The sequence below is a fragment of the Pimephales promelas genome, chromosome 7 (assembly GCF_988280905.1).
Source record: "Pimephales promelas chromosome 7, fPimPro1.hap1.1, whole genome shotgun sequence".
NCBI classification, from domain to species: Eukaryota; Metazoa; Chordata; class Actinopteri; order Cypriniformes; family Leuciscidae; genus Pimephales; species Pimephales promelas.
Genome location: NC_142775.1, coordinates 35976347 through 36003307, shown reverse-complemented (window position 1 = coordinate 36003307; position 26961 = coordinate 35976347). Strand labels below are relative to the sequence as shown.

Sequence of the window (26961 nt, the reverse complement as noted above, 5' to 3'; positions counted from 1 at the left end):
GCAGTTAATTACTTCAACTTACCATTTCACTTATAAATAACAAAGCCACACATTAAACCTCTTGACATCATAACAGGCAGAAGCTTCTTATTTAGTAACATGGCTGAAGATGAATGCACCAACACTACTGCAGGTTTGGGCTCAGAAAGTAATATTCATATTTAGCAAGGATACATTGAATTGATCAAAAGTTACAGTAAGGCATAATGTTACATAATGTTAATGTTGAACTTTCTATTCATCAACGAATACTGAAAAAAAGATGGTTTCCACCAAAATTAAAGCAGAACAACTATTTTCAACACTGATAATAATAATGATGATTTCTGAAGAAGCACGTGATACTGAAGACTGGTGTAAAGATGCTTCAAAGATGCTTCAAGAAAATTCAGCTCTGCATCAGAATAAAGGATTATTTTTGTGTGTTTTAAACACGAAAGCAGTTATTTTAAATGATATTTCACAATGTTGCTAATATTGTTGTATTTTTTGATCAAATAACTGGCAGCCTTGGGGAGAAAAAGAGACTAATTTTCAAAAAACAATGACAAATATTTTGAACTTTTGAACTTTATATACAATTTGTGATAATAAGATGCTCATCCAATCAGAATTTTCCATAGCCCTTAATGCAAAGTTCACACTACGGGATTTTAAGCCCAATTTAAGCCCGATTTGCAAATCGTTGACCTCGCCGACAGATCAGGGTGTTATCGTGTGCAAATCGCGGGGGATTAGCGGGCGATGAACGCTTGCCAATCTGTTAGTATGAAAGAGCCAACAACGCATCAAAGACGCTCGCAGACACGTTGCCGAACCCAGAAAAATAACTAGATATCCAGAGCTGTCGTACGACTCAGCCTCAGTGATGTCATGAGCTACAGCCAATCAGAGCAAAGCATGGGTTTAGGTCACCGGGTAAATCTTATTTTTCCTTTTTTTGCATTTTTTTTCTCAGAGCAAATCATCCCACAAACGGTTTGCAGCACTAGTTTCTGTCTGACGTAGAGGTCTTCACAGTGCACCCGAGACCCGTCGGCCCGGGTCTGTATTTTAAATGATCAGCCGGGTCCGGGTCGGGTCCGAATCTATTACTTCGGGTCCCGGGTCTGTTTAACATTTTGTGTAATACCAACGCATTCTCATCCTTTAGTGTCATATAGGACGCTATGACAAAACGGCGAAACGAAATACTACTCGCATGGCACCCGTTATCGTTAATATAACACGCGCTGAGAACGGGCTTCTAATACCCGTGTGATCGGAGTGCAATCTCAAGCGCTTGTCATGTTTCTATGGCAACCAGAGCAGAGTTTCCGCCAAACCGCGCTTTACATTTTCTCCAATGTTTATAATAATATAAATGAACCGTCTTGTTTAATTTTAAAGTTTTGGTGGTCAGATTCAGACTCAATGAAGAGCAGAGAGCACAGATATGATCAAGCTGAACAAGCAACAACAAGCAATCATTATTCAAAAGGGCAAACAGTTAAAGTTATTATGCGAGTTAACTCGAGTCAGAATGTACATGTGCAAGGCTGCATTTGTCATCCATCACCGTGACATCAAGTGGACTTTTAAAGCTGAAATAATGAGTGGATTAAGCTTGGAAAAACAAGAGAAATAACATGGATAGAACTTTCAGGGGTGGGCAACAGTTTTAGTCTGAGGGCCACAGTTACTTTGGCAAAGTAACCCGAGGGCCACCCTTTGGACAATTGCAATTGAACATAGTTAAATGATTTAATTGATACAAATTAATTCAATGCAAGTATACAATTTTTGTATATGAATATGTCTCTACAGTTATTTACAGCTACTAACTGGATTTACTTTCAAGCATTAATTTCCTACACTACTCAGCATATTGTTCAGCTGTCATTCATACCAGCTGTAGCTATTCAAGATAGAAAACTATTAACAAAACTGCAAATATATGTTTGTGCAAATTTATTAGCATACTGATACAGACTTCAGGCAATCTGGCTTGGAATTATCAAACTTTATTGAGGCTATATACCACCAGAGGGAGAACTTCAGAATAAAAAACATTTTCAGCTGATTTCATTTGTGATTATTCATTTTTTGTAATTTCTTTCACATATTTTGTTCAAATCTTTTATAAAATAGAACACAATTTAAGTGCAGATTAACTTCAAACATACTGTATGTTTGCTTGAATGATATAAGGGACAACATTGAAATAGGCCTATGCATCCCACAAAATTTAAATTTGATTTAGCTGTATCATAACCATCTACGCGGGACATGCATAAGAAACATGGCAACATGAAACTGAAAAATGTTTTAAAAATAACACCAATCAAGGGTAACTTGATGGAACTAGCCAAACATAGGCTACTTTAGAAAAATGTATTTCATCCTATGCAACTGAGATGACCACGAAGAGCGTTTTGTCGGTGTTCTGTAACTCAATGTGAACAATTGAGGCGGTCGCCTTTCTTTACTAACTCATCGAAATCTGGGGTCGTGTTCGACGTAGAGATGCGCAACACGGACGACAGGTGTGCATCGGTTAGTCGTGATCTGTAGCGTGACTTGTTAAAGTTCATTACAGAGAAAGTCTGCTCGCATACATACATGGACCCGAATAAAACTAGCATCCTTTGTGCATGCCTCCGCATGTTAGGAAACTTGCCCTCGTTGAATGCACTATAAAACCTGTCCAATGATGACGAGGTGAATTTCTCCTTGAGAGAGGGATCGCACTGCATGTCAATCAACTCAATCAACTGGTCGCTGTCAAAGGAAAAGGGGGCGGACACCAGCTCCATCTCTTTTTCTATTTTACCGAAATCAGAGAAACGCCTGTTGAACTCAGTGTGCAGATCCTCGATTGTAGTGGTGTATTTGACAGTGAGTCGGGATGGCACATCCTTTATTATGGCAAGAGTTGGGAAATGTGTAAAGCTCTTGTTTGTCATTTGCCGGGAAAACAGAGTCAGCTTTGCTCTGAATGCTCGCACGTAGGAATACAGTTTGTGCACGAACACATCCTTCCCCTGCAGCTTCCTATTGAGGTCATTCAAATGGCCCATTAAATCCACAGAAAAGGCAAAGTCAAACATCCAGTCGGAATATTTAAGTTCTGGAAAGTCACCAGCCTTCCCGGCATTTTTAATAGCAGGATCGCAATTCAGATAAAGACGGTGTTTTTTTGTTTTTTTTAAGGCGGTGTGTGTTTCATCCAAATTGCGAGTGCATCGCGGGGGCCGGATTAAAGCACTATGCGGGCCGGATCCGGCCCCCGGGCCGTATGTTGCCCATGTATGCATCAGTCAGTCAGTAACGTTACAAGGAAGTGAGACGACGGCTACTAAAATTAGGTAAGACAAAAAGTTTTATTTTTCGCAACTCCAGTGAAATAATATGTGACAATAGGGTCCAGTCGGGTTTGTGTCTTCCTGCCGGGTTCGGGTCCAGTTTTCAAATAATAGACGGGTCCAGGTCGGGTCCGGGCAGTACATTTATGTCATTTCTCGGGTCTGCACGGGTCCGGGTCCAACTTTTGAAATGAACGACGGGTCCGGGTCGGTTCGGTGTAGCACATTACGGGTCTCTTTCGGGTCGGGCATGAATTTTTGGACCCGTGAAGACCTCTAGTCTGACGTCCATATTCGCGTGTTGTGTTCTTCTTGTCTCCGTCACTGGGTATTGATGCACTCGCCATTTCGTGTCATTTCCAGTTCGTTTTATCGCGTGATTTTTCGTGACAAAACGTGGTTTGTAGACCAGATAGAATGGTTGGGTGACTGAGTTGTTGTCAACTCGTGTAGTGCGTTACCTCCTGTTGCGAATCAATCACGTTGTGTTGTGTGGTGTGAACAGCTCAACAACTTGAACACTCCTGATTTCACAGAGAGCAAGTCATGCTCTCAGTTCAGACCAGCGTTTTAAAATCATGTAGTGTGAACAAGGCTTTAGGGGACCTTTGCAAAAATAATAATATACAGACACACTTAGGCCCCGTCCACACTACTGCGTTTTCGTTTAAAAACGGAGACCTTTTGCTACGTTTGCACCTCCCGTCCACACTAAAATGGGAAAAACGAAGACCTAAAACGGAGAAGTTTAGAAACGCTGCAGCTGCGTTTTGCGTTTTGAATCTCCGGAGGGCGTTTTAGTGTGGACGAGACAAAACGGAGGAGTTTACAAACGATGACGCAGAGGCTCACGCTCGGCTCTATGATTGAGTGTCATCAGTCATGACGTATCTTTCCCTGATTCGCCAACCACTGTTTACACCGGCGCGCGCATGCCCAGTGTTGGTGAATGGTCACGTGATCCACGTTTTCAGTCGTTTTAGTGTGGACGGAGATAAATTCTAATACGCAGGTAAAACGCTACTGTGGACGGAGATCGTTTTCGTTTTAATTCTCCGTTTTTAAACGAAAACGCAGTAGTGTGGACGGGGCCTTAGAAGAAAAGGTTCTAGTATATAGAACCTTAAAAGGTTCTATCAGCGCTACGTATTTGGAACCCCTAAAAGGTGATGCACTCTTAAAAAAAGGGTTCCTCTGGGTTCTATATAGAACCTTGGGGTTCTGTACTTGGCCAATAGAACCTTTTACCCAAAAAAATGGTTCTATATAGAACCATTTTGGAGTTCCATATATGAAGCGGGGGATGGAACCATTTCTGGTTCTAAATAGAACCATTTCTTCTAAGAGTGGACTTTCACATGCTCATGAGAATTAAGAGTCAGTCATCTATCAATATCTGTTATGTATTTTATTTCTAGTGTTTCTTACCCACTAGGATAGCCACACACATCCCTGTCACCCTCTGCTCTTTAACTTCTTGGATCATGGGCTTCTCTCCAGGGGCAGTGGCTTTGCTCATGACTGTCAAAGCATTCACATGAGTCACCGAGCGCACAGTGGCGGCAGTCAGCCAGGGCAGGCCGAAGAGTGGGCAGATAGCTCCCAAAGACACTATCAGAAGCAGGTCCAGATGAAAGCCAGAACCCTTGACCAAACGCCTCTCCTTCTTGCTCACTATCAAGCTGCAGACAGGATGAAATTGTTGGAATGAATGCAACGAGCAACAAATATGATTGCGTTTCCATCTGAGATTAAATTTAACATCTCAAGATGTGTTGCAAAGGACTGTACATGTAATGTTAGCTTACTCACGTGGTGATTTGTGTCTCCATGAATATGAGGATAAAAACAAGCAGGGCCGGGATCACTGAGGCCCCCATCATCCAAACCGGAAAAGGCTGTTTATCTCCTAAAGGACTGATAAACCAGCTCCGTTTGTCCGGAGATGTGACCGAGAAACCAGAGGGGACGTTCAGCTTCTGCAACCACAAAAACACAAGCGCTCGTATCCCAGAGATCCCAGGCTTCATTGGTTACAGGGCTCTGCCAAACCAACCACACTGTAATACAGACTCAGAAGAAACCTGGCTCCAATTACAGGCCCAATACTTAATAAGAAGAGTACGTTGGAAGAGGAGTTTCTTTGCAGTAATATATAGTGCACGTGAGAGTTTAAGAGTGTGGTTACCTGTGTGTACGTATCAGGAATGGTGCAGTCCACCAGCACCGAGATCAGTATAGAGATGGGAATCCCGAAATCGCCAATGATTCGTCTGGCCTTTGATGACAACAGATGAAACACAAACACACACACGCAAACAGAGGATGGAAAACTTTTTAGTCGGCAAAAAATGTTTGCACACAAGGAATCACAACTGAAAAAGCATTTTTGTTGCTTTCCAGTAAAAACGTAATTAAAATGGAATGTATATAGCAAAGTTGTAGAATTACTTTCAAGGGATGGATGGATGGATGGATGGATAGAATGACAAACAGAGAGATAGAGAGATAGACACACAGACAGACAGACAGACAGACAGACAGACAGACAGACAGACAGACAGATAGATAGATAGATAGATAGATAGATAGATAGATAGATAGATAGATAGATAGATAGATAGATGGATAGATAGATAGAATGACAGACAGACAGACAGACAGACAGACAGACAGACAGACAGACAGACAGACAGACAGACAGATAGATAGATAGATAGATAGATAGATAGATAGATAGATAGATAGATAGATAGATAGATAGATAGATAGATAGATAGATAGATAGATAGATAGATAGAATGACAGACAGACAGACAGACAGACAGACAGACAGATAGATAGATAGATAGATAGATAGATAGATAGATAGATAGATAGATAGATAGATAGATAGATAGATAGATAGATAGATAGATAGATAGAATGACAGACAGACAGACAGACAGACAGACAGACAGACAGACAGACAGACAGACAGACAGACAGACAGATAGATAGATAGATAGATAGATAGATAGATAGATAGATAGATAGATAGATAGATAGATAGATAGATGGATAGATGGATAGATAGATAGAATGACAGACAGACAGACAGACAGACAGACAGACAGACAGACAGACAGACAGACAGACAGACAGACAGATAGATAGATAGATAGATAGATAGATAGATAGATAGATAGATAGATAGATAGATAGATAGATAGATAGATAGATAGATAGATAGATAGATAGATAGATAGATAGATAGATAGATAGATAGATAGATAGATAGAATGACAGACAGACAGACAGACAGACAGACAGACAGACAGACAGACAGATAGATAGATAGATAGATAGATAGATAGATAGATAGATAGATAGATAGATAGATAGATAGATAGATAGATAGATAGATAGATAGATAGATAGATAGATAGATAGATAGATAGATAGATAGATAGATAGATAGATAGATAGAGTTTATTTACACACACATAGACACTAGCTTTGCGTGAGAAATAGAGTGAAATTTAAGATGTTATTCACAGAAAATCTTCAAATGGAGCTGACAAGATATATAATGATGAAAAATTAGCTTGCTTATCTTGATTGATTTGTTTCAGATAAATATATTCCTTTTATCAATTATATTTTGCTTTATATTTACCTTTCCACCAAGGAATCTGCTGTTACGAAATTTTCGCAGAAAGAAGGCCACAAAAAAGGTTCCTATCATGAGTACTAAGGATAGCAGGGCTGTGTTGGGCTGGTTGAGGATGGGTTCTGCAATCACACCTTTGTCTATGGGTTTGAAGGCAGACAGTACAGGAGCTGTAGGGTAGCTCTTCATCAGAGGGTGCTCTTGAAACACCTGAGGGAAAATAACACATTTCTTTATTTAACCCTCACTTGGATTCTAGCATCTGAGAAATGAATAAATGTAACTAAATAAACACATTTCTCCACACATTACATTAACAGCAAACTACTAATATTCTTGCTGTCTACCACCTTACATAGGCAGCCTCCTAAGTTAATTTCAGTAAAATCAGAGTATTATGGCATTGCCTTCTACGCACATGTAAAGATGCCCTTGAATTTGGCAAAAAGGAGACACCTTCCTTTTAAAACACATCTGAAACACACCTACGATGGCTTTGCACATGCTGGTATTGGTGACGTTAAATATGTACCTTGATGAGCTTAGAGAAGGTTTCAAAGATGAAAATAAGAGAGATGAGAAACGCAAAGATCTCTTGGGTGAAAGGGGAGATGTAGCGTACGAGGAAGCTGCCCTCAGCCGCCACAATCACCAGGACAATGAAGATGAGCCAGAACCCGATCCACACTCGGCCTGTGAGATATTCGAAGCCCTGCGCCTGGCAGAACTGATAATGAGGAAGAACAAAGGAGCAATAGAAAAGATAGCAGAAGAAAAAGAGAGAAACAGGATGATAGAAAGGCAGACCAATATTAATGACATGAAACTACCTATTTTTTCTCGTAATGTTTGAACCATAAACACAAAAAAGTACCTTATAAAAAGCCTCCTCAAAGACCAAAAGTGGTCCAGAGAAACCAATTATGAGCAAGGGCTGTCCAGCTAGCAGGGAGAACAGCACACCCACTGTCGCCGTGGAGATGATGAGCTCAGAGACTCCCATCATGCCTTGTGTCTTCTCACCTAAATAAATGAGAATATAAAGTATCAAATCATACTGTGTAAACTCATTACCACCACACTAGAAAAAGAAAATTTCTGATGAATCGTAATTATGACACAAATTGTTGCATTTTTTTTACTTATTATGTCAGAATTCTGAGATTAAAAGTTGACATAATTTTTGACGTAAAAAGTCATGGTTATGAGATAAAAAATGGAAATTGACAACTCAAAATGAAGAGTCATTTTAACATAAAAAGTAAATTATGATGAAATTACAATATAAAAATGTCAAAATTATGAGATGCTAATCATAACAGAGATTAAAGTCAGATTTTTGAGAAAAAGTCATTGCTGACTTACAGTTCATAATGATTTTTTATCTCATTATTATGACAAAATGTCAGAATTACGACACTATTAATATAAAACAAAGTTACAAAAAGTCAGTTATGAGATAAAAAGTCATATATATGACACAGTCTCATAACTGTCTCAATCTCATAATCTCATATTCATGACTTTTTCATGTCATCATTATGATTTATCAAAGCATGTTTTTTTTTCTTATGTGGTGGAATGGGCTTCTATATAATACAAACACCATCAAAGATAGAAGGTGAGTCGAGGGACAAGAGCGTCACTGTATCACTTGCCTAATAAACCTCCAAAGGTGATAGTGGGTGAAAGAGCAGCAAAATAAATGAAAATGACAGCAGCCAAACATTGTGTGTCAATGGCGTCCTTCAGGTCGCTTAGATAGCGCGGATAACGGCGGCGAATATCATGGATCACACCTCCAAAGGGAATACCAGAGCGCTTGAGGGGGTCAACATCAAACTGATCCTCCTCCTCCTGTTCATCCGTACTCACGTCTATGACACAAAGAATACAGGTCAACATTAACAGAACAAACAAACTGGAAAACGTGAATCTCAAATGTAATACGTATTTCACCTTTGGTCTCCAGGTCAGCTCCTGCAAGAGTACTGCCGCATCTTTTGTGCTCCCTCTCTTTGCGCTTGCGTAGCATCTGTTTCTGGAAGGAGGCCACGGTCTTCAGCAGGTCTTTTCCCTCGACGTCCGATGGTGGAATTACAATACTGCAGTCTAAGAACTCATTGATTCCATTAAGCAGGTCCTGGCGGTCATCAGCAAAGTATGCTACCTCGTGGAAGTTCTGTGGAAGGTCATGAAAAACAGTGAAACGTGAGTGTTTACGAGTAATTTTAGCAACTCTTGACCAGTCGGTTGCAGTCCTGAAACTTGTTTTTAGCAATGTATCTTTTTAGCAATTTATTTAGACGAGTCTTAGAGGAGTAGTTCACTTTAAAAAAAAAAAAACTTTTGCTGATAATTTTCTCACCCCCATGTCATCCAAGATGTCCACGTCTTTCTTTCTTAGGTCGAAAAGAAATTGAAAACATTCCAGGATTTTCTCCATATAATGGACTTCATTGGGAACCAAATGGTTCAAGGTCCAAATGAGAGATTCAGTGCAGCTTCAAAGGGGCTTTAAACGACACCATACGATGAATAGGGGTCTTATCTAGGACCCTTCAAGTCATGAGTCAAAAAAGACTTGTTCATTTTGATGAACGAGTTCGAACAGGAGAGTCACAAACGCTCATCACAGAACAGAGCAAGGCGACCATTGAAACTTAACCCTCCTGTTACCCTCAAATCTGATAACACTTTTTACCCTCTGGGGTCAATTTGACCCCAGTAATTTAAACCTCGACAATATGTTTTTTTTTTTTTTTTTACAAAGGTTTGTCTCAGTTAATTTATGTCTTTGTTGACTACTTAAGTAACGTTTTACGTAAGTAACGTAATTCAAATTATAACATGTTATAATGACCTCAATATAACAACCAAAACAAATGTGTGTGAAATTTTAATATTTCTTCTGTTTTATTATACATCTAAAAGAGCCTGGGGTCAAATTGACCCCAAGGAACACCGATGTTACAAAATTTGTACAGGACTTTGAAAAAATATTAGCAGGTTAATTTTATGTTTACAGAGTTGTCCCCATTAAATTAGGAAAAGTCATTAAATTTGAAGCAAAAAAAAAAATGTATGTTTTTACAGACGTTAAACATTGAATGGGGTCAAACTGACCCCAAGGATAATAGGAGGGTTAAACTTTTTCATTTATTTTTTAAATTATCGTTTCGCTAGTTAAGACCCTTATTCATCGTCTGGTGTCGATTAAAGCCCTTTGAAGCTGCACTGAAACTGTCTTTTGGACCTAGAACCGTTTGGTTCCCATTGAAGTCCATTATATGGAGAAAATCCTGATCCCATCTTGGATGACATGGGGGTGAGTAAATTATCAGCAAAAGTTTTTATAAAAGTGAACTACTCCTTTAATGAAATATGCAAAGTTTTATGTCAAAAAACGTGTAGTGCCGTTGTTATATTTATTTGCGATTTACTTTAGAAAGAGTTGAAAATCAAAAATCTGTATTGTTATTTCGGTGAGGCTTGGTCTAAAGATCAACTTAAACAATTGTGTCCGATCTTCTCAAAAATATATAGCAAACAACAGCTTTCAATAAAATTCAATACGGCGGATGGGTCATAATTTGAAACTTGACAAATGGGGTGTCATATAACAGAATGGAGGAATATGAGTTAACCAGAATCAGAATTTTGGGTCAAGGCATTCTGAAGTTAGGATTTGATTTCTGTGCCATAAAACTGATTAAGCACTCTTTGGATGCTGGATGATGCCAATGATACCCATAAAGTTTTGTTTCAGCCTGCCAAAGCATTGGTAAAGTATCTTCTGTTTGAATGCTTTGCCATAAAATTTGTTAGAGTTTTATTGGAGAATGGGAAAGAATATCGAAAGTCCGTTCAGTGATTTTTGTGTGGTTTGGTCTGAATATTATCGTACCCAATTATGGAGAAGATTGGACAAAATTTGCAGCAGGAGTAGCAAAACAACATAAAATTCAAAATGGCGGCCAAGTAATAAGGTGAAACTTGACAGATGGGGTATCTTTTGATTTACTTAAGAAGTATGAGTAAACCAGAAGCGTAGTTTTAGGCCAAGGCATTTGGATTTAATTTTTATGTCATGAAACTGTTTAAGCCCTCTTAAGACATGAAGGCATTGATACCCCTCACAATTTGCCTAAGCTCAGGGTGCTAATATCTGTTTCTGGAGATATTAATTTGCTGGTTCTGGTAATGTCTGATACACTTTGCGGGAAGGTAGATCTCCAGGAACAGAAATGAGCGCCTCTGGCCAAAGCATTGCAGAGATACGTATATGCTCCATTCCTGTTTGGCAGATCCACCACAAAATTCATTACAGGTTTATAAAAGAAATCATTCTGGGATTATGTGGCTGGATCTCAAGATCATCTGACACAATTCTGGAAAAGATTGTGCAAAATTTATAGTTTTTTTGTTAACTTTAATACTTTAATAAACCTTAAAAGTATTTGTTAAAATCCAAAATGGCAAAAATTATAGCCAGAAATGTATCTGGACTGAACTGACCCAAGAATCATAAAAGACAAAAACGCAACTGGCGCTATTCAGAGGTTCTCAACAAGGGGGCCGTGGTCTAGTAGGATTTGAAATATTTAAAATAAGACAAAGCATGCATTAAAATGAGGTAAAACAACTAAAAATCCAATTCTTATCAAACCAATGATTCATATTGTATGATTCTGAAGATGAACCTTATCAGACATTAGGGTTGAGAAGGAGCGCCCAATCTCATGATAGTCCATGTTGGTCTGCGTGGGGCCCAGCAGCACAAAGATGAACCGAACCGGGACGGGGACTTCCAGAACGGACTCCAGAAGGACAGCCTCGTTCAGCCGGACAAAGGCCATCGCGGGCTTCTCTAGGAACTCCATACACCCTATAAACATCGAAAACCACACAAACAGGAATCCAGAAATCAAACACAACAGAAAGCATCAATCTTCGCTTAGGCATTATTGGAAAACTCTGGTGCTATGACTCAACATCATCTCTGGACCTGAACACAACAAACGCTGGAACGAAACACTCCTTAGCTTACCCACTAAGACCACTGTGGCCTCGGCATCCTTGGGAATCTTTGCCAAAAGTTTCATAGATCTGGCGGCAGCATGTCCCTCAGTTGAGACAGGGTGGAGGCTTTTCTTTTGTTGACAGAAGAAAATAGTTAGTGCCATTTGAACACCATCAGCCTCAAGCTGTGGCAGAAAAGCTTTGGCAGATACAGCGCATGCATAGCGGCCCTCACTCTGATTGTTTATTGTTCCATACGACTGAGTTCGGGTGAATTTTAATGAACCATTTTGCCTGTTTTGCATCACCGAGCGCTAATCTAAACCTACAGATCCAGGTGACAAAGTGGAAAAGCAAATGGTAAATCAATTTAGCACAATAGGTCTTCACTTTTTATATGGGCTGTTTCGAATGTGCCAACATTTTTAGCCATGAGGAACATTCATAGTTTCACAGCTAATGTATCAAGAGTTTAACTGGAAGCACCTGTAAACTCACTATTATGCTTAATCCTGCACATGTGGCAGAGACACTTACATGATCCAAGCATTAGCAGAGCTGCTAACCAGACCCAGACCGAGTGTGCAGATGCATTTTCACTGCAAATATATATTATTTTCTCTTGTTTTCCAGTACAAATAACTACAGATTAGCTGTTTCCATCCAAAGTTGCAAATTTAACTAATGCGCACAATTGGAATATTTGCAAATAAAGCAGAGTTTCCATCCAGTGAGTCAAAGAGAACAATATTGACGCTAAGTATCACTAAGAAAAATGGAAGTTCCTGCAGTGGGAGAAGCCGGTGGATATACTGTAATAATAAATTACTTTAATTTATCTTTAAGTTATCTGGCTTTCAGACGTGGATGCCTGCTGTTTGGTAATGATGTCGTGTAATACAGTTCTGGCAGGTAAAAATACTGAATCACTTTGATGACAGACAATTTCAGGACGACCAAGACAGCATTTCAGATGCTGCGCAATGAGATCAGTCCACTGGTTGGTCCAATTATGCAGTCCCATCCCAAAGTCACATGACTTTTTTGAAGTGCATAGAGAAATGTATGTGTTTTCAAGTTTTTTTATGTGCATTTTTTGTATGTATCACATTTGTTAGATGTGAATGATGAAAAATAGATCGGTGAAAACAGCTACTAAGATATATTTATTTGAGAAGCAGAATTACTCCATTTATTATTTCTTGTTTTCTGAAAAATGTATCAAGATTAAGTGAGTTTTTGTCTAAAACAATAAAATATTTGACAATGAAAAGTCTCGTTTTATGACAATGGGTTAAAAAAGATAAAAAAACGATTTTACCCCAGTGTCATTAAACAAACTTTTCATTCAAGAATGTTTAAGTATTTGTACTGGAAAACAAGATGAAAATACTGAGTAAGAAAATCATTTCTTTGCAGTGTTCTGCACTGATTTTGGTCTATGTGATTCTGTGGGGTGTATTAACACAGGGTAAATGCATTTAATGCAGTGCTACACTTTTATTGGTAGCTGGAAGCATAACTGAATACGTCAAAATATTAAATAAAGAAACAACATAATGAGTAGAGCTTTGGAAACTATGGATGTTCCCATTCTTTCTGCAGAGTTGGTTGAAGCTAGTTTAGCCGGTTTCTCAAGCTGATGTTTAGATGGTTTTGTTGGTCGAAAAAACCAAAGCCTAACCTGAACACGTCTAAAACAATTAAAACAAACCAGCCTGGTCAGATTTGTGGACCGGCAAACCACCATAGGCAAGTGTCAGGATTTTTTTTTTTCAGTAGATCTGGTTCTAACCAACAAAACGTACATTACATCGCTTGGGTGTAGGCCTTCAGAGCGATGCATACTGAATGGACCAAGCACTACCCAAGATGGTGTCCTCCAGGTAAACACATTACTAGCAGAAATTTTCTGGAAGCCTGGATGCTCACTACGGCATGCACACAAATGGAAGCAAGTAACTCACAAATAATGCCACAAGCACCTCTTTATCATGTTCTGCCGCTTTGGTGTCATGCATTTCCTCGTGATCCTGGGACACCAGAGGTAAGCTGGTGTCGTGAACGTGATTGTGGTTGTGACGGAAGCTGCCCAGGCTGTTGACAGAGTGGTTCCGATGGAAAAGGCCCTCTTTCTCGTCATTGGGGTGACTAGACAAGAAAAAAGTAATTTGAGAAGTCTAGAGAGCAATCTTTCATGTGAGAATGTTAAATGTATCCTGACGTTATAAAATAATTTTCTTGATTGTTTTTTTTTTTATCTGTAAACATTCTTAAAACAAGATGTAAATGTAAATGAAAATATAATATAATATACTCTCAGAAAAAAAGGTAAAAAAGCTGTCACTGGCTAAGTAAGGTAAACTTTTGTCCATTTCAGGTGCTAATATGTACATTTCAGGTGCTAATATTTACATTTCAGGTGCTAATATGAAAATTTAAGGTGCAAATATGTACATTTTAGGTGCTAATCAGAACACTTTAGGTGCTAATATGTACATTTCAGGTGCTAATATGAACATTTAAGGTGCTAATATGGACATTTCAGGAGCTAATCTGTACATTTCAGGTGCTAATATGTACATTTCAGGTGCTAATATGTACATTTCAGGTGCTAATATGAACATTTTAGGTGCTAATATGGACATTTCAGGAGCTAATATGTACATTTTAGGTGCTAATATGTACATTTCAGGTGCTAATATGTACATTTTAGGCACTAATATGTACATTTTAGGTGCTAATATGTACCATTAAGGTACCAATATGCAGCCTTTAGGTACAAAAGTGTACCTTTTGAAAAGGTACAGCCCCAGTGACAGCTTATGTAAACCTTTTTCAACATTTGAAGTGGATTAAAACCTTTCATCTAAGTTATAGATGACTTTTGAGCAATACCCGTTTTTATCTTTGGGCAACTTTTTTTTACTTCAAATGTTGACTACTGTATATAATATAATATAAATATCATAAATGTAATATAGTATAAATATCATAAATGTAATATAATAATACATTTCTTCTCAAGTACACTTGTCTCAAGTAAACTCTATTCTATAAACATCAGGCAATAAAGGGATAGCTCACAAAAATTTAAATTCTCATTATTTATTCATCCTCATTTTGTGTGTGTGTGTGTGTGTGTGTGTCATCATCATCATCAATCGGCTGCGAACAGGGTAGGTTTGCAGTCAGTCAATGTGTGTGTGTTTTGCCATGTATCTTTATGAAACAGCAAACAGCATCCATGAAAGTATAAGTCATATGGGTCATATGACAAGAGGATGAATAAATGACAGTATTTTCACTTTCTTTTTGTGTAAAATATGATTTCTTTGTTATGACTTCTTTAATCTGTCAAGCTACTCCATTTGTTGAGTCCATTTGTTCTCCTCCGTGAGACAAATATCCCTGCTCTTGTGTTTATATAGCTCTACGGGTACAGCAATTTCCTTGCTTATCAATGTCCAAAAAGGCAATTTTCCATCTTCGCTTGCAATATTTGCAAAGCAAACACAAAACCCAATATGTCAGGATATCAGAATCCAAACTGCAAAACCAAACCACATTCCCGGTTCGCTCGAAAATACACGTGCCAAAGCAATCAGTAAAAAATGCTAAAGACAACAGAAAAGCAACATGCGGCTAGATGATATCAGGCAATATTTAAACAGAATTCAAACTCTAAGAAATCGTAGACCAATGAATTAATAAATGCCTTTCACAAAAATACTAATCTTGGTTTGCTCTTGGTGCTGTATGTGTACTGAAAAAAAGGAAAGAGTTAGACTAAAGAGTGCCTGTCCAGCTTTGTAACACACGTCACCATGACCAGCTCCAGCGGTTGACATCGGTTCACTCATTAAGCTTAATTTGTGATCTTGTTAAGAAAGGTTCCCAAACACAAGGTGTGACTTTGAATTGTGTTTGAAAACATTCCCAAAACTTAAGTAACTAATGACCTAACTTATAGAGCACCTTGATGTATTTTTTTCCACAATACAAAGACATTTTTTGGTGACTAATTTGAAAGTATTTCCATTGGAAAGCTGCATCGGAGATGATGGGAAATGCTGTAGAGAGGTTTAATCTAGTTTTTGGCTTCATCATTTGTTAGTTTTATAGCCTGGCAGAGTGAAATATGCATCTCTGAGTAGTTCCAACTTCCCTTAACTGATATAAAAAACAACAAGAAGAAGAAAGCACAACTGGTATTGAACATGTGTGGCATTCACTTAATGCGACCAAAAGAGATTCCAATTAAAAAAAAAAATTGTTATCCTTAACATGTATTGGTAACAGATTAAAGTGATTTTTAGTTTTAGCCTAAGAACAAGAATAAATGATTATTTTTTTTAATCAAACATATGCAGTCGCCCCAAAAAAATATTTGGACATTCAAGCCATACCAAATGTCTTTGCATTATATACACTTTCGTTCAAAAGTTTGAGTTAAGGTTTTTTAAATGTTTTTGAAGGTTTAAATGTGGCTTGAGTGTCCAAAACTTTTTGGAGCCACTTTATGAATATCTTTTGCAAAGGGGTTTAAAAGGGTACATCTTCAAACCATTAATGCAACCCACATTTCTGGCCATGCAATATTAATTCTGTTAGCAGTAGCACTCAGGTAGAGTACCATTCTGACCTCAGAGTGTGATCCTGTGGCTGGGCAGAGCTTAACAAAGAAAACACAAGGCACTTCACAATCCTTCAAGAAAGGAGGCCTGTCTGAGCCATACTAAATACTGCATTTAAACAGCACTAACTTAAAATAGTCCAGAAGAAAGGTAAGCAAGGTAACAAAAACACAGCGAATGGATTACAAGAATAATTCACCCAAAATCGAAAACTAAGCCTCCTGTCTTTCTGAGCCTGTATTGTTTTTGAAACTAATGAGTGTGTGAGCTAAAAAGTACATGATGATTTATATGGCCAATCTCCCAAAAAAGCATCATAAAAATAGTCTGTTACTTGTGAGTTATACTTCCAAGTCTTCTGAAATCATATGAAAGCTCTATACAGACCATAATTAAAGGATTTGTTCACTTCAAAATGTAAATTTCCTGATAATTTACTCAACCCCAATGCCATCCGAGATGTTAATGTCTTTCTTTCTTCAGTCGAAAAGAAATAAAGGTTTTTGAGGAAAAAACATTCCAGGATTTTTCTTCATATAGTGGACTTAAATTGCAACCAATGGGTTGAAGGTCCAAATTGCAGTTTCAGATTCTACACAATCGGCTATTTTCTAAAAAAAAAAAAAAAAAAAAAATGTATATACTTTTTAACCACAAATGCTGTTCTTTCAGTTGCTCTGCGATGCGCCACATATTACGTAATCACTTTGGAAAGGTCGATCAACTACCACTGTATGGCGACGCCTTATGTCACGGTTGACCTTTCCAATGTGATTACGTAATGTGTGGTGCATTGCAGAGCTCTGTAAACTGAGCATTTGTGATTACCTTTGTTTAGAAAATTACTGATCGTTTCGGGTAGCCCCGTATTCATCAACTGGGATCGCGTAGAGCCCTTTGAAGCTGCACAGAAACTGCAATTTGGACCTTCAACCCGTTGATAACCGAATATATGTAGAAAAATCCTGGAATGTTTTCCTCAACAAACTTAATTTCTTTTTGACTGAAGAAAAAAAAAGACATAACTTGGATGACATGGGGTGAGTAAATTATCAGGATATTTTAATTCTGAAGTGAACTAATCCTTTTTGAATACAGTTTTTAATCTCTTTCGCACTAGGGTTGACACTGAAACCATAAAAAGGTACTAGTTTTCAAATACTTGTTCAAATAACACTGTTTCACGCTCGTTTTTAATTAAAAAAATGAGATGCAATTGTGGCATGGCAAGTGCTGGAAAACTTACACAGCATATTAGATTTGAGAGATATGGTATATACTGTAGCTATGGACATAAGTCATTTGGACTGGTTTTATGGATGGTTTTGAAGCTTATTTGCTGCACCAAAGGAATGACAACAAATATTTCAAGGTTGAAATGAGATGAGGATGAGTAAACAATATATTCCTTTAAACACTATTTGATATAATCAATGTCTGATGTCTCTGCAGCTGAACCGAAACCCCATTCTCTAAGACTCTATTGGCCATCGGCCTGGCGCACTGTCATACGAAGTATATTTGTTATGTAATCACGCCTCTCCATTTAGCAGGAAACCAATAGAGGCAGCTGTGACAAAGGACATTGGCATCAAGGCCCACCACAGAGAAGATCAATATGAGCTTTGTTTGGAGTATTGATGTCTGACCTCCCCTCACCTGTGTTTGAGCAGAAGCGCTCGCAGCACGTTGGCTCGGTCTTCGGCTCTGATCTGGTCCGAGATGATCATGGTTTCCACCAACAAGTGGGCGATGCCAGGCAGTGAGGTTTGATCCAGATCTAGCATTATGGCACCTGGGTAACAAAATACAGTGTTTGTAACATCGCTCCATTTATCATACACCTCTGTCAGCTTATATAATGATTTAATGTATATATATGCAAATAAAAGAAGAAAATGTACTGGCTAAATTTAAAGTAGCTTGCTTTTGTAAAGTATTTAATTCACTGGATTATCCAAAAATAGGCACTGTACCACATTTCAATCAAATGTTCAGCATAAAAAAATATATCACGACATGTACTCTTACTGTGATATTAAATTTCTCATATTGTGATCACACCGCCTAACTCAACATAACCACAGTAGTTTTTTCTTGTTTTTGCAAACCCTCATGTCAGTTCATCACTGCCGTCCATTAAAAATGTTTTTTGTCAGGCTTGTCATGTTGGTTCCATAACCACAAGAACTGAAACTTACCAAAACCTTCTCGTTGATAGACATGTGTTTGGGTTTGGAGTTTGGAGTCATGCTTTTTCAAAAGCATTTTTCAAAACTAAAGAACTGTTTACCTTGAATGGAAAATTATCAGTTTTTCATGGTCAAAAAGTGGATATGCCCAAGAGGGTTTAATCCATTTATATAATTTAAGTGTCCATTTGAATTCTGTCAGTCACACGACAGCAGTGGGTTGTCAACTAGAAACAGCACGTGGATGTTAGGATTGGACCAGAATCGCAGGGTTGAGTGGGCTGGCAGAGCGTTCGACTCTTACCATGTGTGATGGTCCTGCGGAGCTCCAGCAGGCTACGGAAGGACAGCGAGGCCACATGCGGTTTACCCCAGCGATCCGTCTCCTCCTCCACGTCTTCCTCAAACTTGATCCAACGTGCCGTCTCTTTCCAGCGCATCTCCTGGTTCTTATCCACTATCAGCTCGTTGAGCTCCACAAACACCTACGGTGATCACAATGTCAAAAGCACATCATAAAGCACTTTTAAAGAATCATAACCAAAGTTACTTCAAGACCTGGGCAGCTCATAGGAAACAGGCAAACAAGTACAGCTCTAGTTGGAAGGGGAGCAAAACTGAAATATATGACAGCAATATCATAAATCTTCTTTTGTTTTAATATTTTTGTCTGAAGGGACTGTTTGGTAGGCAGGCGAAAAGATGTAGTGTCTCGTTCCCTGTTATCAGGGAACGGAGGTTACAGTCGTAACCTAGACGTTCGGAAGGGAATTCGCACTGCGTTGATTGACGCTAAGGGGAACAATATACCAACGCCACCATAATAAGGGGAGTGCATACCCATTGGCAGTAAAAACTGTCAAAACCAGCGAATTAAAGTGAAATGCCAGAACCACTCACCCTCGGGTCACACTGGGCTGTCAGTGACAGCATTCCCTATGGTCATAGCCCACAGGTTCCACAGTAAAACCTCCATAAATATTGTTTAATGAAAGGCCTACCCGGGCCTTCTCAATGGCATAGAAACAGAAAGTTTCAAATTTATGGCGTTTTTCCACTTCTGGTATGGCTCGGTACGGCTCAGAACGACTCGGCTCGGCACGGCAGGGCTAGGTTCGCTTTAGCTCGTTTGCTTTTCCACTGCAGAGTACCGCCTCAAAGTGGGTGGGATTAGTTTAAAAGCAGTCGCTACAGCAGTGGCTGTTACTGGCTATTTAAATCTAGAGGGTATGGTTTCTCGTGTCGCAAATACAATGCTGGTAGTGACGAGTACCAGTACGATACGCTTGGAACCTCAACAGACCAGGTACCATTTAAAGCAAGCCGAAGCGAGCCGTACCGTATCATGCAGTGGAAATGCGCCTAGTGAGTCAAGCTGTACCGTACCATGCAGTGTCAACTCATGGCTATGCTCTGGCTTCATGGGAGCATACTTCGAAAACCAAAAGGAAGTGAAGGTTGAACTTTCCTAACCTTCCTAACTTTCCAGGGGAATACATCACCTCACCCTGAGATTTAACAGGGTGCGGGCCCTCTAGAGGAGACAGAATTCAATCTGCGACCAGCCTAGGGGAGTGGGGCTTGCTTGTAACCCACCCACCTACAACTCGGTGCTCGAGCAGTAGCTCAGCGAGGTGAGTGGAGCCTATTCTGGCGGCCCAAATCCATATGCTAGTTCTGCATGGCGGGGTTGGGCAGACAAAACCCAGTCTCTTTGTGAGGCGAAAGACAACCTAACACTGCTAAAGAAAGACCTATTGTACCAGGGAGCCCTTATTGAGGCCTAACCGAGGGTCTGCACCAAGCTGCATTATTCTTCTCGCCCCAGAATGCTGAGAAAGGGACGGGTGTTGGCCAAACGACTCCCATGGGAGGAGGCTGTAATATAGGGATGCTAAAAACCTAAATTTAGAAAGTGAAGGGCCAGAGGCAGAAATGCTTTAACAGACCACCTTCATTATCCCTAGCATAGGCTAGGCCAGCTACAGAGGCGGCCCTGGTGAGGGCCATCCTGTAAGCATAGATCTACCTGAGGCCTCAGAGGAGCCATAGCCTTACGAGAAAATTTGTTTGTTTTTCTTTTTTTTTATACGAGGGGCTGCAGAATCGCTCAGCTTACTGAAAACCCAAACAGAGCTCAAGGGGCCGGTGTACTAAGGATAAAAAGATATCAGACGGTCCTGTGGGACAGTCATAAGATCTATCTGAAGCTCCAGGGTCAGCTTTTTTTAAGAGAGAAAGAACAACTACTTTACCCTGAGGTGGCTAATAGCCCGAGGGCTAACACAGGTGTATGTAGAAAAAACAAGAAGTAGCATAAACATTCCCATTATTCTTTCTAGAATGAAGTTCTGCCACTAAACTCTCCGCTAATAACTTATATCAAATGAATGAGAGGCGGCCTCAAATGCTCTCACCATAAGAGGAAGTACAAACTACAAACATAGTTTTACAACTAGAATGAGTGGAGGCACACCTTGCTTTTCTTACATATGACAACAAGGGAAGCCATCACATAATCACAATCATTTTAGCCACCTGACAGGAACTTCAGGGCCCTAATACCAAAATATTTTACCTTACCTTATGACATTGACCTGACCCTATAACTCTATACAGGGAATGAGATCTGTAGAGAGATACATTTTAGTGTTTGTTGCACACAAAAATTACTCTTAAAGAAGACCAACTCAGCTTACCTGCGGCGTGCAAAGTGAAGACTCATCAGACAGTTCCTTATGAACATGGGGTCTACCATCTTTACATGCCTGAAAGAGGCACTCTCACTAACCAAGCCGAGGTGGGCCATCAGAACATTGTTCTCATCATGGGCCCAGCCTCAGGCCTGACGTAAGAAGCACCTGGGGAAAGAGAGGAGAGGGCTAAGATATAATCACGCCCTCAAGGAAGGTGATCCATCGCCGACGCTGTGTGCGTTTTTACTGGATCACCTCCATCAGATCCCTCTTCTTGCGGGAGTCGCTTCTCTTCTGCGACCGACTTCTCCACAGGGACGGCGCTCGAGAGGTGACACTGGCTCTCAATGCCCTGTCCTCGGACCGTGATTTGCCAGGCCCACCCGTCTGTCTGGGTGTGGATACAGATCTCAGTGGTATACATGGTCCTGAATGCAGCTGAGCTCACCTTCGCCTCTCTGAACTTTCCAACCACCACCTCCAGGCCTTTCTTGTTCTCCCAAATATCGTCCAAGTTCAACCACATGTCTCTCTGTTTGGTGGCTAGATCTGTGGTGTGGCGCAGCTCAGTAACCGCCTCAGGGGCCCCACCCCCTGGTCGAGATCCCCCAGCAGATTGGCCTGGTATACCTGCAACACCGCCATGGTGTGCAAGGCAGCACCGGCCTGACCCGCTGGTGTGTATGCTCTGCCTTTCAAACTGGCAGAGTTGGAGCTCTCAGTGTCGATGTCCTCTCTCCTATTGACTCAACTTCATCGAGACTAGGCCGCTGATTTCTTCCATGTCCTCTCGATCCAAGTATGGAGATCAGGAAGAATTGGAAGGCTAACCTGAGCTGGAGGTTTATGACCAGGGAGAATCCGCCCTTAACGCGACCGATTTCTCCCCCAATGCACAGCCAGGCAGCTGCATCCTGCCCGCGGCGTGTTCCAAAAAACCAACTATGCTCAGCATACACAGGGCAGGGTGGAAGAGCACTCGCTGCCGGACTAAGATCTCTCAAGAAGAGGGACAAATGAGATCAGAGCATTCTCAAAGATAAACTCTCACAATTTGCACAGTTCCCTCGAGACCTGCCTGTGCGCTCTTCCTTCCCAGACAGAAAACGCATAGTTTGTGTGTCACCCGGTGTCAAATATCTTGAGCACAGGTCTGCACACTTCTGAAAGCACTCAGCCTTCTCAGTTCATTTCATAATTACCTTATTTTCAAGGGATTATAGACAGAACAGTGTCCGCAGACGAAAAGATGATTATCATGTTTGCAAGGCACCCTTATATACTTCCAACCCAGCAAACACAGAACGTTCCCCTAACGTTCCCGAATGGTCTGATGAGGATATTTTTTTGGGAACCAAACAAGAACGTTATAGGAACGTTCCATGTAGGTTATTTTTAGGTTCCATTTTTATAACGTAAGGAGAATGTTGCGGGAACGTTCCCTTAACCTTAAGGGAAAGTTCTAGGAACGTTCTGGGAACCAAAAGCTAACGTTCCCAGAAGCTAAATTTGTTTGCTGGGAAGTCGCACGTTAATGATTCATGGGCTGTCGCCGGTCAATAGGATTACCAGATTTTATTGTGATTTCAGACATCTGTCACACCTGACGAGTGTCAATCGAAGCAGTGTGAGTTCCTTTTCGAAAAAATGGTGCCGTGGCAAATAACAGAATTAAAATTTTAATTTGACATTGAAGTATTACTACATTTTCGAATCTAAAAACTGAAATAAAAATGAACTAAAGCTAAAAAAAAATATTATTAAATCCAAAAACTAATAAAAAATAACAAAAGTACATAACTACTAAAATTACAACCAAACCAGAAAAATCTAAAAATGAAAGCTAATTAAAAATGTTGTACTATACAGTAAAAAATTGGTTTGTAATGAGATTAATAGTTTATTTCCTTTAAAAAACACTAAACAGTAAAAATCTTTTTTTTTTTTTTCAATCAATGCAATGTAATGTTGATTCTTCTCTGATGACTCCTTTGGCTGAAGCACAATTTACTGAAAAAAGTGTTAAAATGGCAAGCAAAAATGCTTATGGGACCTAAGGTGCTTAAAAAATGTCAATTCACTGTTGTGTTCTATGGAGGAATTGTATGCATGTGTATATGAATCCTGTACTCCAGTGAGCGAAAATTATCCTTCACTGGTTGATTCAGAGCTTATAGATCAGCAGATGAATAGCACATACTCCAGTGTTGATTGACTGTTGAAGTGCCTTATGTAATTAATCCAACTGATTTAGACACACAGATCTGGCTTGTTTAGTGAATCCCACAGAATGAAACGGATCAATAGGTATCAGCAGACTAGAGAAAAAGATCTCTGAATCAAGGGTCTCTCCTGCTCCTCTAGATTGATTATCTCTATTAACAGCCCCTCATTATCACTATCAATGTCAGTTTAGGGAAAATGGAGGCTTTACTTTGAGCTACCTCTTGAGGAACAACACTGAAATTCAGATCTCAAAATCAATACGCATTTTACACTTTGCATCTTAGTTAGTTTTTGCCTAAGAATAAGTTCCAATGTGGAGCAAACTGCTTGTCTGGATGAACGAAACTAGGTTTCATTTTTCTTTTCTCCATGCAGTCAGGAAGCTCATGGTCTCACCTCATGAGTTTTCTTGTCCGTCCTCTTTCTCCTCTTCAGACTGGACAGAGGAGGTGAGCTATTGCTGGATCGTGGTATTTGACAGCGGGAGGATTTCTTGACGAGGTGACGTCTAACCCCAGGATTGTCCTCGAAACGGTGACCTTAAAGTGAAAGAAAAGGAAGAACAAAAATGAAACTGTCAGTTTTGTAAAGGCAGATGTTGGAAAAAAAATACAAGTGAACCAACAATAAACTAACACAGTCTGCTTTAACAAATAACACACAAAAAAATGATACATTTTCATGTCTTTATTGAACACACTGTGTAAACATTCATAGCAGATTAATTCCAATTAACTAAAATTAGTATTCCTTAGATTAATCAGCAAACCTGGAGTCCAAACAATGGGCCTGTCCCAATACACACCCTAGAGAGCCACTGGAAATAAGAGCGCAAGACTGTTCCAGCTTCGATAAACATCACAGTTTTGACTTTGGAGCGGTATTTGAGGTTAAGTATATCCCAGGAACTCATGTGTTTTGCAAGATTTCGAGGAAAACTTTCCATTGCAAATTACATTAACTAGACATTACATGTACTTTGGTAGTAAATGTAAAGTGTTGCATGTTGTATTGGTGCAGAGCATGTTTATTGTGAAGCATCACACTAACTAAATCGTTTGTTTCTGAAATAGGGAATACTACAGACATGTAGAAGTTTTATTTAAAGTGCATAGTTTTAAAAATCAAAATAGATAAAATTCGGTCCCGTAAAAACTTGACTTGCATTTTTACAACACTATGCCCTGCTTTTAGCTTAGAAATCTAGAAATCAACAAAAAATATTATTTCGCAGCCTGTGTGGTCTAGCAACTTTCCATAGACGTTTTAGCTGGAAAAACCAAACTCTGCTCAGGCCAATCACATCGCGTATAGAGTCGGCGGGCGGGCTTAAAATAATGACGAAAGAGTTGTGACGGTTCACTGCTACTTGAAAACAAAGAATGGCTGCTGCTGGCGAACAGCTGTCTTTCGATTCGGCTTTGAACGCTACTCTGGATGATTTGAACTTAAGCTTTTCTTTAAAAACAGAACAAAGTACGGCACGTGTTTGGAGATTTGCCGACTGGATACGGTAAAAGTTTAATATATCAACTTGCTCCGCTGGTGGGAAAACACATGGGACTCAGTCGTCACTTCTTCATTGCTCTGATTGGTTGTAGCGTTATCCAATTGCGTATCCCGCCACTCGAATTGAGCCCTGTCAATGATGAGTTCCCAGACCTAACATCTTGATGTAGGTCTGGCATGCCAGGCTACCCTGCTTTCACAGACAAGCCTTAAGCTATAGTAACAGACAGTGTTGTAGTACTCGAGACTCGGACTCGTCTCGGACTCGGTCTCGAGACCATATTTTAATGGTCTTGGTCTTGTCATGGACTCGTGTCCATTTGGACTCGGAATTGACTCGTACTCGAACATTTTTTTTTTAGGACTCGGAATTATTCCCGAGTCCACTCCAGTTCAATTAAAAATATTTATCATGATTATTATTGTATGTTAATAAAATATTTCTTTAAATTGATTGACACGCCTAGTGATTGGTGATTTTCTAGTGCGCAACTGCGCATGACAAATTGTAATAAAATTACTTTTAACACCACCTACTATGTGGCCTTTTTACCCTAAACTGATCATATTTTTTAAACTCTAAGTAAATTCAGTAAAAAAAAAAAAAAAAAGGATTTCTCTAAGTAAATAAAAGTAAATTAGGTAATCAACCCTCACTGGTCTCGGTCTCGACTCGGACTCGACCGTCTCTGGTCTCGGACTCGACTCGGACGCGACTCTCTATGGACTCGGTCTTGACTCGGACTCGACTCTCTCTGGTCTCGGTGTCGACTCGGACTCGAGTGAGGTGGTCTCGACTACAACACTGGTAACAGATTAAAATGCATTATTGACTTGTTTTAACTAAAAGCAACTTGCATTGATATATCCTAAAATATGTTAGTGCCATTGTTTTGTCTCAAGATGGACACCAGTAATGTTTGTTTCTAAGGCACGTTTATAAAAGCCACTTAAATGCCCTGATTGAATGAAGGCTTAATCCTGGCTTAATCTAAGCCATGTCTGTGGAACTGGGCCTATATGTTATAAGTGTGTTCCATCAGGTAACCACTTGAACACTTAGGCCAAATACACAAAGAATGTCATGTAAGTGGTCAAGACTGCAAATGTTGGTATTGGGACAAGCCCAGCAAAGCCAGACTGGAGGTGTTGGTCAGAGCCGCACTGCCCTGTATAACAAACACTCACAGATTTCGATTTTATCTATTTTCCTCAAGCATTGCCTGATCCATGCCTTGAAAAAGTGATTTCAGAAGACATAACACTGAGACGTTTAGGGATAAAAACACCCACAAGCCTTGATATTCATGTCCATGGCAAAACACTTTGTCTATATGTCCAATTTATACAAAAGTAAAATGGTAAATCCAAGGGTTCACGTACCTTTTACTTAACTGTAGCAATGAAATTGCATATTTGTGTGATTGGGAGTAAAAACGGGCCTAGAAAAACAAGAGAATCCCAGGCCTTCTCAGCTGAGTGCAACTAAGAGGCGTACTTTGGATGCTCGGCCTTTCCAAAAAAATTGCTGTGATTTAATATTGTATCATTTTAGCCCACAAACCGAGGTTTTTATTGAATTTGGGATAATTGAAGGGGTGTATTATGAGAAACCCTCTCTCTCCTGCTGTTCCGAGTGCCAAGTAAAAGGCCGGGGCTCTCCAAGGGTTGAGGCCTGCCAGG

General features: G+C 39.7%; 1 protein-coding gene across 3 annotated transcripts in view; it reads right to left on the bottom strand.

Annotated features, from left to right (window-relative positions):
- Window positions 1-26961, bottom strand: part of slc4a3 (solute carrier family 4 member 3) — an 86914-nt gene that overhangs the window by 5386 nt on the left and 54567 nt on the right. For 2 of the 3 annotated variants that reach the window (XM_039683538.2, XM_039683540.2), the window contains 14 exons: window positions 24166-24308; window positions 19152-19332; window positions 18315-18450; window positions 13986-14169; window positions 12047-12149; window positions 11700-11884; window positions 8956-9178; window positions 8655-8873; window positions 7871-8019; window positions 7529-7723; window positions 7003-7206; window positions 5533-5622; window positions 5157-5323; window positions 4773-5026 (listed from right to left, as the gene is read on the bottom strand). In XM_039683538.2, the coding sequence (XP_039539472.2) occupies window positions 4773-5026; window positions 5157-5323; window positions 5533-5622; window positions 7003-7206; window positions 7529-7723; window positions 7871-8019; window positions 8655-8873; window positions 8956-9178; window positions 11700-11884; window positions 12047-12149; window positions 13986-14169; window positions 18315-18450; window positions 19152-19332; window positions 24166-24308 (2433 nt within the window). The remainder of the gene's footprint in view (window positions 1-4772; window positions 5027-5156; window positions 5324-5532; window positions 5623-7002; window positions 7207-7528; window positions 7724-7870; window positions 8020-8654; window positions 8874-8955; window positions 9179-11699; window positions 11885-12046; window positions 12150-13985; window positions 14170-18314; window positions 18451-19151; window positions 19333-24165; window positions 24309-26961) is intronic. The other variant, XM_039683539.2, reaches the window with a different exon arrangement.